This window comes from Lethenteron reissneri, chromosome 22, assembly GCF_015708825.2.
Source record: "Lethenteron reissneri isolate LAM-NWPU_2019-01 chromosome 22, ASM1570882v1, whole genome shotgun sequence".
Taxonomy (NCBI): Eukaryota; Metazoa; Chordata; class Hyperoartia; order Petromyzontiformes; family Petromyzontidae; genus Lethenteron; species Lethenteron reissneri.
Window position 1 is genome coordinate 6,053,155 of NC_083800.1, and position 16,438 is coordinate 6,069,592.

The window sequence follows — 16,438 nt, forward strand, 5'->3', positions numbered from 1 at the left end:
AGCTATGCACTTTTGAATATAGATTGAAAACGAATTTCTATTGTACTGCTTTTTGTGTTTAGTTTCTTGTCCTTCCCCGTACCTCCAATTAGCACGGACGTATGGTGCAAAGGAAGTGCAACATACTGTACATACATTAATAACTTGGGGGTTTTCTGTAGTTCCTGAGTACAGGCCCAACATGTCAAGAGGCTAGCAAGAAACAACGTGGTGTGGGAAGATCTTCATCGGTGGATTGAGAATGACTTCAATTGTTTTTTTTTCAAATTTCAACAGAACATTCAACCAACGTGCCAAAACAGGGTCTATTGCAACAGAAGTAAACTATAATGGGCATGAGTTGCTCATCAAGTAGCGCACTGTATACCAGAGCTGCCATATTGCTTGAAATCCCTCAACATCGACTGCAGTGCCTCCACTCTCACGAATGCCTCGTGGATTGAAGAGCCGTGTTTTTAAGGTACATTTTTAACCAATGACAACTTCGTTCCTAGGCAACGCTGCTCTTGATCGGACACCACATCAACCTTTCCAAACGTAAGGTAGAATTAAAATAAGGCAACCTGCTAAGTTATCCCAATTAGATTGTAAGATTATTTTCAAACGCCTCCCCATTATCATCATCAGCGATGATCGGGACAATCCTGAACTTGTTTAAACAGTCTTCCCAAATCACCACCATCCGTAAAATTATAAAATAGCACGGATCCAAATGTGTAATTATCTAAAACAAATGATGAGCACATTGTGTTTTCTAAATGTTTTTCCCGTGAGTTTACACTAACATATGTCTAGGCAAAAACATTTAAAATAATTTTTTATTCATTCTTTGTGTACTATTGCTTAACCCTATAAATAATACTAATTTAGGAGATATTTTTCAATCAACAACTGGTTGAAGGCCTTCCCACACACCATGCTTGTCATGGTGATTTAATGACCACACTTTATAACACTGGTAAGTGGTGAAGGTAGTAGAGTGGCAGGAGACCCAGTAAACATGGAACGTTGGGCCAGTGTTGGATCTCGCCATGGAGATCCCAACCATATCACAATGTTGGCCCAACATTGCACATTTGCTGGATGATTGCGTGGGGGCAGGCGGCAGGAGCAGCTAAGATATCGCATGCCACTGTGGCCAGGAACTTAACTCGGGTCACCGGATTCATATCACAGTGTGCCAACCACACTCCAACTGCTTACAGCGCTACCCACACTGCAACCTCCGATTAGCACGGCTGGCTACGTACGGTGGGAAAGAATTTCAACGTAAATACACGATTCATCTTCAAATTGTAAACGCCACGAAACCTACTTTTCAATTTTTATCTAATGAGTGAATAACCATGCACTATTGCCTCGACTTTGCAACTATTTTTTAACGGTACTTTACATTCTATGTCTTAATGTTGCTTAATACTGCGTACAAATAAGTTGGGAAAATCTAAATAAGATTCAAGGTTCAAAAGTACAAGCAACCCATAAGAATGAAACCTGCGCACGATTCATATTTACAGACGTCACGCCCGACTGAAAACAAACAGAAAATACATTAGGACTAACCAAACCAAAGTTTATTTCAACACGGGTTTTGCAATACCGTATTACTAACATAAGAAGCCAAGAATGTGTGTCCTGCGTGTGACGTCACTCTACATGACCCCCCGCCCTCATTTAAATCATGAGCGGATGACGTCACTCCACATAGAGCTCCCCCCTCATCAATAATCATGAGCTGATGACGTCACTCATGTGGACTTCACCCCCTCATTAATAATCATGAGCCGGTCATTATTTTTGATTGAATATTTCAGATTAACTGCAATACACCCGTCCTTGGACGGGCTATAGGCGAGTTGATTTGAAGCTTTCGTGACTGCAGGAATCCACTCTCTCTGGTTCTTTCGGTAAAGTCACGCGGGTAGAAAAATTCATGAAATAAAAGAAAGAACGACGTTTTGGTCGCAACACAAGCGTCCGTCTTCAGGACTTTTATTTTATAATTTTTCTATCTACGTGACTTTACTGAAAAAAACAGAAAGTATAGGCTTGTTCTCCAGAATATCAGAATATAAGGACGCACTCCCCCGCCACCCAATACAGTACTTTAAAGTAAAAAAGGTGGACGTTTGTCTTATAATCTAGATTCTAGATAATACATTTGCCTCTGGAAGACGTGTTTTAATCTAGTTGTTCAGAATATGGTTTTCCGTAGCAACACATGACCACCCAGAGGGCAAAAGGCATCACCAGATGTTCATAATCGTCTTCCACAAGACATCTATTCCCATTTTGATGCAGCACTTTCACAATCATCTTCTGGAAGGTGGCAGTCCACGGTACCAAATCTCCAAATTATTAAACGAGCTTTTTGTTTCCAAAATGACGCCAAAGTTTGCGAGTTTTAATTTCTGGAGTGTCTTATAATTCGGATAAATAAAGTGTATACAGTAATGCCATGCCATGGATCTCAAAAGCTGGGCTTGATCTTTGGATGCAAGTTCAAACGGGGTCGAATAACTGCCTGCAGCTATATTGGGGCACATGTTACCTTCCCTCCACCACGCAATTACAAGAAGCAGTTTTTCCACTTTCATTCTGAAATAGACCTCGGCATGGGTCAAATTCGACCTTGTTTTGTAACGACTTTAATACTGGGAGGAACCTCCTGGTTACACCAACCCACAGGGGATTATTGTGTCCGTCCGTCCTGCAGGGAGGGGCTGGGTGGGGAGGGGAGGAAGGGGAGGGTGGGGAGGTGCTGGGTGGGGAGGGGCTGGTCACTCCGTGGTGCCCTTATAAAACTCAACGTTTAACCTACTCACGCCGGCTTGTGCCCGCCCTCACAGTCGGGCATATTTGCGGAATACACCACGCCGCCGTTGACCCTGGCCATTGACCGAGCAACCCAACGTTCCTACCAGCTCCCTCCGCAGGAATGTGTTTATAGAGTGGAGACCACTTAAATGTGAATTTGCTTGGCTGTTTGTACAGTGAACTTTTTTGCACCGTACGTATCCAACCGTGCTAAATTGGAGATACGGGGGGGGGGGGGGAGTACGGACAGGTGTGTGGAATGAACGCCAAGGGGCTAAAACAGGAGACGATGTCTTCTTGGTTCTTTCGGTAAAGTCACGTAGAAGGGAAGTAATAATATAATAAAAATAAAACATAATAAAACAATTCTCACGACGTTTCGGCCACAACGCAAGCAGCCGTCCTCAGGTGAAAACCAGGTCTGTCAAGGCGACAGCGTCATTCAGACTTCTCTTCTACGTGACTTTACCGAAAGAACCAAGAAGATGAATCCCTGCAGTCACGAAAGTTTTAAATCGAAAGGAGACGATGTCTTTTGGAAGATGATTCAGAATGACTGGTGGCTAAATGATTGAGATTTATGCAAAAATTATCAGTTTTACGACGAATGTACCTTTAAAAAACACACGTTTGCGATTAATACACCTCTGGAAAGCCAGCTGGGGATATAATAATACTTATTACAACACGTCGGGGAACAGTAAGCCTATTAAAGCTACAATTACATAATAGCAGAGGTGTGGACTCGAGTCATGTGACTTGGACCTCGAGTCATGAATTTGATGACTTCAGACTCGACTTGGACTTGCATAACAATGACTTTGTCCCACCTCTGCATAATAGTAGTTCGGATTATACATTAACATGTCCACACGACTCTCCTCTTTCCTCCACCGAACATTACATCATCATACTTTGCCTACTTGAGCCTACGGCATTTGTGGGGACATTTAAAATCAACCAGCAAAGCTTGGTTGTGCCCCAACTTGTTGTGTAAGTATTAAGTCCCAGTTCGCTACCCTTAGGTGTATTGATCACAAACGCGTGTGTGTGGTTTTAAAACTGAAAACGTTCTCGCACGATTCCTGATCATCTCAATCAGAATCATCTTTCAGCAGCAAATATGCTTTGAGGCTCACATTTGTTAAAGGAGTATTGTACACAGTACACAACGCATCAGCATCACGCATTCCACCTTGCATACATACACACGGTCGCGAAACGTGTTGTGGCATGAAAATCATTACATTCATTATTATGCAGCAGGAACATCTATTATGGAAATCCTAACAAGGTGCAGCCCTGAAATGACTTGCGCACGCTCCTGTTGGCAGAAGGACCTCCATTAGCAGGAGCTCTAGAGATGCTCTCCAGAGGGCATTTTGCCATATTCTTCCATGCTGGTCGAACACCTTGGAAGATGTTGGAGTACCCACATTTAACCCCACCACAAGCCACCTGCCGATAAGACTGTGCTGTACCGATGGACATTGCTCGGTGGGCAGAAGCGGGGGGGAGGGATAACAAAATTTAACCCGTAAAAACAAAGTTTTCACTATAAATACTTTATATGCGTGGCATCGGGGCGGCTAGAGTCCTCTCGTCCTCTGGCTTGAGATGGCTGCTACCTATGGGTCAGATGATTGTGTGCCAGCATTAACCAATTGGTAAATAAATATTTAATTGCTTTTCGCTAAACAGTGTAACATTTTGGAAAAAAAATTTCACGAAAATTCATTGTCACGCACAACGAGTCTGTGTGCAAAATGTCAGCTCGATTGGATCACGGGAAGTGGGTTAAAAAACGACCGAAAGATTTGCATGGTCCTAAGCAAGCAAGCGAACTTAATATAAAGGATTTAATAACGCACCTATAAAACGTTAAGAAATAACATTGACGATCAACTAACATGTTTGAATTGTGCTTTAACTATTTCTGTACAAATGTGACGATGATTTAACAAATTCTCAAATTCAACAAGCTAGTCAATACAAATAAACAAAGAATGACTAAAGCTATTGAGGTACAAAATATAATACATATCTGAAGTACAATTTAAACTAGATTTGAAATGTAAAAATGGGTTTTACTTACATATGTCATTTCCATGTATGTTCACAGCTTTGATCACTCGTACAGACAGTTTTCTGTAAGGATAATATTCCTGCGTTGAAACAACAAGAACATTACTTGATCATTATTCAATTGTAAAAATCACATCCCACCTCTGCGGTAATTTTACTTGCAATAATTCCAAATTGTACCATATCAACACTTTGCTTTACGCCAATTCTTTCCACTTACATTACCGGTCATTTACCAACACAACTAGAAAATACGCTAATATTTTTACACACTGCACATTTCTCAAGTCGTGCATTTCTTTTTAAATTCAAAGTCATACATTGCTGTGGTTTTTTTGGGTTCTATTCCTGTAATTTATTCCAGATGTGCTATCGGTGTCGCGCTATGAGACAAAGTATTTGTCTGGAAATCTTTCACAGCAGTTTCCTGCTGTGCAAAAACATTCTCTCAAGCGGCTTTTCATCATTTGTACGGTAGGGGGCACACTTTCGAACACACTCCGCTATTGTTTTGAATTTTCAAAGTTGGAATTTTGATACATTCAGTGCAAAAGCAACTTTAATTATAGTTGTGTATGCTGTCAATGGTGACCAGGCTGAGACAAACAACTTGATACACTTGAGGGCACCGTTTAATCTCGGATGGCTGCCTATGTGCCAACCTAGTGTCCCGGCAATGCAGACTCATCACTCTGACTTCCAACCCACCCAGGCACCACGAACAAAGATTTGTGTTTATTCCACGTCCGTGATAATCCTAGCAACATTTGATCTGCATACTTGAGCTGTTAAACACTCCTTGGAGGTTATCATTTTAAAATGTGCTCGCTGCTTATTAAAACCATTAAATACCATCAATTACAGCAACAAGCAAAGATGGCACTAACTAGATTCGAAGCTTTCGTGACTGCAGGAATTACTCTTTGGTTCTTTCGGTAAAGTCACGTGGAAAATAAAATCAAATAATAATAGAATATGACGTTTCGGTTGCAACACAAGCAACCATCATCAGATAAGAATTCATGATAAAACACACACGGAAACAACACGGGCAGACACACGTGAAGAGAGAGACACACCGAGCACGACAAACACCAAGGAAACACAGACATGGCAACAACATAGGCAGACAACATTCATATAGAGACACACTGAGCGTGACACACACCAAGATAAAACACAGACACGGCAACAACATAGGCAGACACACATGCAGAGAGAGACACACACAAAGACCAAGTACAAGCTAAAAGCCTGCCAATTATCACGATACTTCTGAGGCATAAAAAAAATCATGTAGTGCTGCTTCTGTGTAATCTTGCTGCAATTTTAGAGTTGTTATCCCAATACTGCAAGCAGTTAAGTGGGGATGTTTTCATCTTTGTTACACAATGAATTACCAAGCACCAAAACACATGCTCATCAAAAGAAAAAAAAACATCATTTAGTTCTTGAGTAAATAAATAAATGCATCAATAGATATACCTCTATTCCATATTTCCACAGAAGCACATTTTGGTCGATTGCTTTATTGGAATTCCAAACAAGTTTTCAATCAGTGCGTATTGTAGCTACGACATCTAGGTCACAAACAAGGACACTGGCAAAGAGAAACGAAACAACAAATGAAAATTGCACAAATAATCGTTGAAAGACCGTGCTCCGAATGACACTTAAGACAAACAACTAGGGGACACGTGAATCAAGTAACCAATGTAAATTAGACATAACTTGGACCGTTGAGAAAAGTAAGTGTGCTTCAGGAGAAAACATTGCCGGATGGAATGATAGCTAGCGGACAAGACCAGTAATGGAACAACAGCCAACAGCAGAACATTGCGTAGAGGGCAACCACCACAGAGATGGAGCAAAGATATCATCATCCAGCAGTTGGGTAGACAATGGTTAAAAATAATATACGAACCTCTCCGATTACACATTATGGTGCACAACTGTGAGGCAGTGCGGCCCATAACCCCATGATGTGCTCGTGCATTAAAGTGTGAAGGCAGTGTCAGCTGTAACAGCAACGTGCAGCACACGGAGTGGTGACGAGGCAGTCTGCTGCACTGTCTGGGTGCTCAAACGGCTCTGAAACGCTTCTCTTCTGCCAAGCCACTCGGCAATGCCTCTCGCAAACAAGAAATACGAGCTGCCGAATGAATGCACGTGGCGCCGCGCCAGCCTACTCTCTCCTCTGCCACGTCCGATGACATGTGCCGCCAATTCAAATGTAGCCACACTTCTTTCCCCTTTGACACAATTTTCTATTTCTGCCGATCACGATCAGGTTAACCCCTAACATTATGACTGTTATGCTGTGAAAGATGGTCGAGCAGACCATGATTCAGCAACTACACTTGTAGCTAAAATAGCCATAGAGACAATAACCATCTCCACGTGGTCTCCCTGTGCGTGCTAGTTCGCTGACAATGTCATCAAGATGACCGAATGCACAAAAATGGCCTCCTCGTCTGAAACGCATGAAAGCCCAAAAATGTCAAGCAAAGGTCCATACCAGGACCAACCAACCAAGATGTCAACTGAATGTTGAAGGCACATCCAGATAAAAATGTGGGGTCTTGTAAAAAAAAACTTAGAATGTAGACGACCAATAGTTTTGCCCTCCAAGAAACCCACCTACCTGAACCCAACCCATGCCAGATGAATATCCACGGATTCCAAATGGCAACCTGCAAATACCATATGAAACACAACATGGACACATGCGTCCAAGCCAACCTAAGTACACAAGCTGAAGAAATCCTGCCCACAGGCAGTTCACTGTTTTCCATCACAATTCGAGTGGGCAAGCTGACCATTGTGAACGTCTACAAGCCTCCAACTGCATCGTGGCCAACCAGTCCTACCAGCGGCTAACCACACAGCGATCTGCACGAGCGATTTCAACATCCACCACCGTATGAGGGGCTACCAAAAAGACCGAGCAGGTGAACACCTCAAAGACCTCGTCCTCAATGCCAAATGCCCAGGCACCTTCTTATTAGCCCACTGGAGGAATAAATTGCTCACCGGACCTCTGCTTCATGAAAAGTGACAACAAAGGATGGCTGCTCACCTGATCCCGGAAGGTTCTTAAGAACTTCCCCCACTCACAACGCAGGGCCAGCATCGTACTTATAGGGATCAAAGCGCCGATAGTCGCTTCAGTGCCAAAACCAAGATGGAAGTTCTGAAAGGCCTCATGGCCCACCTTTGCAAGCATTGGCGGAGCGACAATCCAGAGAATACCACTTTCTCCAAAATATGGCCATTTTTCTGAAAGTGATAGCCACCAGAAACATCCCGTGCAGCTAAAGAAAATAAAATGTGCCTTGCAGGACCTGTCAAAACTACGGCACACACTGATTCCCGAGATGAAGGCAAATTCGCACTTGGTGAGAAACCATGGAAAAGCTTAAATTCTCACACTCCAGCAGGAAACCTGCGAATCTCTGATTGGTCTACACCAGAGACAGCTTTCTTTTGAGCCTACTATCAAACGGTGTTCGACCACAGGACGCCAAAAGGTATACAGCTCAAAGACAATGCACTATCAGAGTAATCAGTTTCAAGGACAATGCATATATTTTCAGAGTATGTTTTTTGTTTTCATTCTGACCACAAGTATTGTGGTTAATGCAGACATGATTCCTCGTAAAAAGGTTTCAGTTTTGTTGCCAGAAAAAGGGGAAAAACCTATTCTTATCGCCATAATAATTTAATACAAAATTTTCAAGGAACGAAACGTCGGAGGTAAGGCCCAACACCATTCAGTACAAACTGAAAACACATCATAGCTGGACTGCAGAAAACATATCTGCTGAGACCCAATTGTCACACTGCATGACAACCCTTCCAGTGCACGTTTATTTACAAAGCAGTTCAAATATCCCCAAGTGCAAAGAGATTTTTGCAAAAAGCTACATGAAAGGCCAAAGCCAGGTCAGAGCAATTCGAGCTTTTGTACAGAACTTGTTGCAAGTTCTGCGTTGCCTGATAACTCATGGTGTGCGTCTGCCTAAAACACATCAACGATTTTATTGAATAACATCCAACTCCCACACACTCCATCCCCATGAACAGATTATCGTGACCATCTTAGAGCCTGAAAGAAAGAAAAAAAACTTCCCCCATCAATAACAAACGATTTTCCAGTTGCTTTTGCGGCAGTGCCTAAAACAGCGAGCTCAACCCACATTTCAAAAATGCACGTGGCAAGCTGCTTTTCACACTGCAGTTTGAAAGGGGAAGTTTAAATCAAATCCAGAGCTGCACAAGAGGTCATGACCGTCATTTTAACAATTCTGCAAAACCTCTGGTCACCATGTGACAGACACATTAAGGTATCGCAGTTGTCTATAAGGAACATCTACTTAATATATACACAGTAGGCACGTGTTCCCGATGTTGGTTTTAAAACACCAACAATCTGAAAATCCAGCCTAGATACAAACTGCAATTTCAGATCTAAAAACATGTTTCCCAATAAGAAAAATGTACTTCACTTCCACGACTTACTCTATTGTAATCGACCAAGTTGATCAAAGGGCTTCCCAAAACGTGGGAGATGACCCAGAGCAAAAACGACTAACTGCATATATGCAGATGATTTTTTCTACGATAGCAAACTACCTGTAGGCTTCCATACTACTGTCTACGTATTGGAATGCAAAACATATTCCACGTGAAGGTAAGCCAAAGGTCCAACGTAAACTTGGTATCTTTATTTGGAGTCTCTAACTCGCAAACACACACTACGGTAAGAAGGAGCTGTACACAAATGCCTGAGGTCCCATTATCCCCACCCTTGTATAGCTCTCGCCCTACTTTCTCAAACATTTCCAACCATCTCTACTCCTTCAGCCCTTCCGTGCCCCCCCCCCACACACTACGCCAGAGGTCGCAACCGGGTACCCGATACCCGTACCCTACCCGATACCCGGCTACCCGTACCCGGCCAGGTACGGGTACCCGTTTGCTACCCTGGTGCGGCCGGGTACGGGTACGGGTAGGCCGTGAGTCACTGGTGAGTCACCGTTTGTCACTCATTTCCCAACGTCTTGTCTCTTCTCACAATTCAAGTTCCTAGAATCAACCCACCCGCGCCTGCAACATGGCTTCATCCCAGAGGTCGCAATCAGGTACCCGATACCCGTACCCTACCCGGCCGGGTACGAGTAGGGTACGGGTACGGCCGGGTACGGGTACCCGTTTGCGACCCTGGTGCGGCCGGGTACGGGTAAGGGTAAGGAATCAAAACCCGTTTGCGACCTCTACACTACGCCACTCAACTGGCCTCTCAAACGTTTCCCTCAATTCCATAACCTGGGCGGGCTCTCAGTTTTCAAATTCCCTCAGCCAATCAGGCTTTGAATCACCCTTACGCTTCAACCAATCCGGTAAGCGCTTCCAATCAGCCAATCAGACCCGACGCAGAAGATCGCTGGGTCTGATCTTCCACGAAGCTCAAGTTTCACCCTAAACTGCCTCCACTTTACAAACCATGGCAGACGCGGATACCTGATGCGCAAATAGAAAATTTAAAAAAAACTCTCCGATGTGCGACCGTGGTCATCCAGAACAGACCGTACAACATAGCGTACGTATAACGATGCAATGCCCGATCCTCAATTACCAAGAAGACATTACAGCGACGCACTCCGCTGCTGCGGACGCGGTAATTTCTCTTGAACCTGAATGTGAAATTGTAGTTGTTTCTCTCCATCTACATCAGCCATACGAAAGAAGATCAGCGGATGGCATGAGCTGAAGCCGGTACCGCTGACAAGCTTTATAGCCTGTAGGCGCCTTATTGATGCCCACTTTGAATAACAAAGCCGCTGAGCGATGTTGTTCGAAACGGCTAATTGATTAATTAATGAGGTATGTCTCCCGACGACCTCTAACTCACAAGAGGTTACCGGTGCGAGCGTGTGGTGGCGGCAACTTGGATGGAGGGGGAGAGAGAAGATGTATGGGTTACATGGCCAGGGTGGAAAGCCCGGCCACTTGTTGGCAGTGATTGTGGTGAAGTTCTGTTCGTGTACAAGTTCCCGTTTTCAACGAGCTGTGTTCCCTCTGTATTGTTCTCATAAATAAACCCCAAAGTTAAGCCGGTAACAATACGAGTATGGGATTTTTTTCTTAAGCTTTGCTTTATGCACATGTAGTTTTCCATAACTTGTTATTGTAGATCTAGAGGCCTCCTTTCTGCCAATGGCTATACCCGTAACTGTGATAACTGCTGGCCAGATTGTAAAACGCTTCAGAAAGAAAGGTGCACCCAAAACGTGTGGTCCAAGTCAATAAAGGAATGCCAATCTCACACACATACTGGATTATTGAGGGACTACTATTGTGTGGTGTTATCTTGGTGTGGCCTGGGACTGTTTTGTTGTTGTTTTTGCTGCCTTGTCCAAGCTTTGATAAATCTGACTTCTATAATGAATGAATGGATTATTTACTTAAATGTATTTACTTGCGTAATTCCCCCCTCTATTTTGCACTCCTATCGGTTTGTTGCCATTGTTTGCTGTTGTAACATGCCGACTCGCGCATACTAGACATCTGTGAAAAAGAGCCTCATAGCTCATCGGATTCCTCCAGTCTAAATAAAGATTCTGATCAGGCAAACCCCCCCCCCCCCCCAACGTTTGTGACCGTTCCGTAGTTTTGCGTGCCTTGAAGCAATACTACTGAAATGCTGCACTGCCCAGAAGAGGAGCGTTTGGCTGATGGGTTGTTGAATACGTTATTTGTGTTTGTATCTGGAGACGAATGTCCAGACGTATTCTTCTCCTTATCAATTTGATTATTTAAACTCTCCACAACGACCGTTCCACGAAAACTCATGTTAACCGAAATAACCGCTAATAGAATTGACTTATCAGTTGAAAAATAAGTTACAAAAAAAAAATCACTGAGTCTGCAAAGAGAGACATCCGTTTCCACTTCCAAAAACAGTGAGCGTTGTAATGTGAACAAAGCTCAGTCGGCGTCGCTGATTGGCCGCGGGAATGGCTCAGCCCCACTATTCGAGCACTCGGATTGGCCAAAAGTGTCGCCCCGCGTGCCAAAAACGTAAACACCCTAAACCAACATTTTAATGTTAAAATGGGACTTCTTTTGGCAGTGTCAAAGTGTGAAAAAATAAGAACAGGTTGCACCCGTTCTGTGAAATAAAACAGGTGTGAATATGTTCAAATACTTATGTTTGGTGTTTGAACATCTTAACACTTTGTAAAACCTACAACCTATTACGATTTAAAGCTTTCGTGACTGCTGGGATTCATCTTCTTGGTTCTTTCGGTAAAGTCACGTAGAAGAGAAGTAATAAAATAATAAAAATAAAACATAATAAAATAATAGAAGAAAATTTTTATTGTTATTATTTTATTATTATTATTTTATATTTTATTATATTATTATTTATTATTTTATTATTTCCATTCTACGTGACTTTACCGAAAGAACCAAGAAGATGACCTACAACCTATGTTGTTATTTTAACGGTCGTCGAAACCACGGGGATCCTATGGAAGACGTTAACCGAAAAAACTGTTAACCGATGTGACCGTTAACCGAGGAACTAATCTACAGCATTGCATTGCGTTCCTGTAACATCCACACATCCATAGGTTTCACGTTAATTCAATCACAGCCATTGAGTCCAGGGAAGGGGGTATGGACATTCCACATTCCTTGGGCATATATGTTACATTGCTTTGGCAATATAACCTTGCAAGCAAAGGACGATAAGAGATAGTTAGAAGTGCATGCGTGTACTACCTTTGCAAGTCCCGATGATGTGGTTATTGTTGGTGTTGTTGGTGGTGGTTGTTGTCGTGTCGAGGGTGGACGCCTGCCCCTTCGCCAAGTCTCTTCGGTGCCTCGTGTCAGAATCGACGACCAAGGCAGCGCTTGCCAAGGCTGGCAGGGCATGGCGACTCAAGAGGTATCGGAGCATGCTTGAAGAAGATGAGGATGATGATGATGGTGCAGCAAATGCTTTGCTGGCATCCAACGACACCTCGCCTTGAAATACAACAAATACACGCGCGCACTCACCACGAGCAATACATAACCACAGTTGACTTTGAAACTTAAAAAAGTATAATGCCCTGGGCAGCAAACTGTTTAAAATGTGTAACTTTGAACGGGTTACTTAATACTATTTGCTGATGAGCAAGGACACACGAGTTGAATGGAACAATACACACACACACGAGACGCGCACAGTAACAAGTTGAGCAACTTCTGTACTACGACTTTGTTTCCTTCAAACTGCCCAAATCAACACTGATCACATGTTGTTGACACTGATCACATGTTGTTGACACTGGCCACCGAGCGTCTCCTGCAGACAGATGCCGACCGATCGATCAGTAACCCCCCGATGGCAGCGCGCTCGCACACAAAGATCCCCCGTATAGCCTGCAACATACTTGGGGGCAAGTGCTGTTCGCGAGTTTCACCGATGTAGGCTCGGCACGGCACACGGAGGAGGGGCTTGAGCCAACACGGCGAGCCCGGTCACCGTTGATGTTTTAAGGCCGAGCAGACCTAGGGGAGGCGCACGTGCTGACCGCGTGTGGCAATCGAACTCGGGTATAGAGGGGGGGGGGGCGAACCGGGTTCGGAGTGCCAAACGCACTCGCCACTGCGCTTCCACTCAACTCCAATAACAAAATACTCACAGAGAGAGACAGACAGAGAGCCACACACACACAGAGCAAACGCCAAGTGTAGGCTGCCAAACACACGACTACTGTCCAACGTTGTGACTCCACTCACGCACTCGCAAGACTTGCGCAAGTGGGTGGTGGTGGCTGGTGGAGGAGGGTGGTGGCACAAGAGAAATTATAAACCTCGCCGCTCTAAAGTGCAACGCGTGGCCGTTTAAATAGAAAAAACCGCCCAGAGCCGCCGAACCTTAACTCCCCAGCAAGTTAATCAGTAGCAACTACACCCACTACTAACGCACGTGCGTGCGTGTGTGCGTGCGTGTATGCGCGCACAGATGGCGCTAGCTGGCACACGTCTATATATACACGCACACACGCGCACCACGCTGTGTCTCACCCTGAACCCGGATTACAAAGCCACGTGTTACCGAGACAGATCTTGGCAAGCCGGTGTGATGCCAAACACTCAAATGAGGTCACTTTTCTAACACGTAGTAAGTTTAGTAGTAGGTTTTTACCCTTTTAAACTGGTACAAAACTGACACCTTTATTCAAGGCATCATGTTTGCAATGACCACAACACAAGTAGTCAAAAAAGCAAACAAAAAGAAGCAACTCTGATAATGATAATAATATGCACTGTCCTTGAAGTTGATTGTTGAATCAACTTCAAGGACAGTGCATATTATTGTTGAATCAACTTCAAGGACAGTGCATATTATTATCATTATCAGAGTTGCTTCTTTCTGTTGACTACTTGTGTTGTGGTCATTGCAAACATGATGCCTTGAATAAAGGTGTCAGTTTTGTACCAGTTTAAAAGGGTAAAAACCTACTACTATATTGCCACTGGTGAAAGAGATCTCATGACGTAGTAAGTAGGCTTTCGCGGCCAATATTGTTAATATTAAAAATGATTTTTCAAGGGGGGGGGGTGAAATTTAAATGTTTACGCGATCTAACCTTTGGTTATGAATTGATTATGAATTAATTGATAACCGTGATAATGAATTCAAATGTCATGTTGCATCGCGCGCATGGATCAGTATTTAACCTGCCATCCGAGGCTGGCTCGGCGTTTGTCGTTATCTGCGTTCAAGTTCAAGTTCATTTATTAGGTATAGCCCTGTGAGCCATTCGGCTCTTGAATCGGGTGCAACCGCAACAAACAAAAAACAAAAACATGAACAAGAAAACTTCTTAAAATGACTATGTGACTAAGTGCAAACAGAAAAATCAAGAAAAGACAGCAAAATATTGCAGAAAAAAACACCGTACACCAACGCTGTGTGCAAAAATCCCAGTGGGATGCAAGTCAAATAACAACAACAACCACAAGACAACTTAGATTTAGGCCATCAGTCTTACTCCGTACTACAACAAACAAACATGGCCAAACTAGTAAACTTTTCGAAATCACCAAAATAAAGCAATGTAACAGTGATCATAGGAACTGTGACGGAATTTTCACAATAAACGACAAACAACATGTACCACCAAAACCCTGCAGCCATAGCTGGCTGCATGAGTCACTCCACAACAGCAGGAGCATAAGTCCATAACATGGCAGTGGAAGTAAAACAGCCCTATTCCAAGTGTGTACTGTGCTGTATGCCTATAACACTTTGATTGACAGGCTCTTGGATAACAATACGGCGAGAGTAATAAGGCGACATGTCCGTGGCACATCAGAAGTTCTCCGTGACTCGAGCACAAGGTGCTCTAAGGGGCCGTCCATAAATGACGCCATGCGGACGATTCTTGACCCCCCTTCCCTCGTCACACGGCGTTACAAGAAGTCAGACCCCCCCCCCTCAAATATGACGTCACAAAGCTCTGCCCCCCCCCCCCCGAAAACCATATTTCCATTTTGAAAATAAAACATGCTTCAAATCGCTTTAAACTATTGTCATTGTAGTGCGTATTTAATGTGGCGCTGCACTCTGATGTTGTAGGAGAAAACATTTATTAAAACGTCTATTTAATTAAGTAGAACCTGTTGTCTATATTTATTTAAAGTTGCGCATTTTGATGTGACGTCACATTTCTCACCCCCCCCCCCCCTCGTCACAAATCGTCACAAATGTCTGACCCCCCCCCCCACTCAGGTGCGTGACGTCCTTTGTGGACGGCTACCTAACCACGAAACGTGTCATAACGTAATTACGTTCATCTATACACTAACCTAATAAGTCATTTCGCCACCCACCCAAGCTCCCGGCTATTGGGTTGAATGCACGTTTCCCATCGCCTTGTGCCGTTGCTGATGAGTTCCCAAGATGAAAAGGAGACGACAAAGTGAAACCACACAGAGACGACGGCTGCCTTGCCAGGTTGCGCGAACAGTACAGAACGTGACGGTCCTTGTCCCACGCACGACCGCATCTGAGTGAATTCCACCCGCATGTAAGAGATGGTTTTGGGGAGAAATGTGGTTCCGCGTTTCTACGCCAAATCGCACGAACCGAAACCGCAATAAGCGAGGGAAACCTAGAGTGGATATTCTTAGATTCTCTTTGGGTCTTTCGGTAAAGTCACGTAGATAGAAAAATATTTTTTTTAAATCACGACGTTTCGATCGCAACACAAGCAATCGTCTTCAGGTTACATTGTTGGTGACTCGCGTTCTCATACCTGTTGACCCCTTATCAATACCTGCCTTATTACAGACCAATTCAGATCTTATTGGTCACCCCGTGCCCCTTATACATCTCAACGTTCATCCTACAAAGGTCCCATCACTAGAAAGAAACACGAACAAATAGACACAAACATGTTTTTTGCCCGTAGTGAAACGGCTGTACGCCGTTTGGACCTGAAAATTCAGTTTCCCTGTGTACAAGAATACG

The 16,438-nt window shown here is 43.8% G+C and overlaps 1 protein-coding gene across 5 annotated transcripts in view; it reads right to left on the reverse strand.

The window, feature by feature from the left end:
• Positions 1-13,828, reverse strand: part of PLA2G4F (phospholipase A2 group IVF) — a 49,130-nt gene extending 35,302 nt beyond the window's left edge. Inside the window, exons 1-3 of one of the 5 annotated variants that reach the window (XM_061556459.1) lie at positions 13,380-13,828; positions 12,694-12,939; positions 4,913-4,982 (exon numbers count right to left, since the gene is read on the reverse strand). In XM_061556459.1, the coding sequence (XP_061412443.1) occupies positions 4,913-4,982; positions 12,694-12,846 (223 nt within the window). In that variant the 5' untranslated portion in view covers positions 12,847-12,939; positions 13,380-13,828. Of the gene's footprint in view, positions 1-4,912; positions 4,983-12,693; positions 12,940-13,069; positions 13,087-13,124; positions 13,247-13,349 lie in introns of those variants that run through there. The other 4 variants (XM_061556458.1, XM_061556461.1, XM_061556460.1 and 1 more) reach the window with 4 other exon arrangements.
• Positions 13,829-16,438: the final 2,610 nt, after the last annotated feature.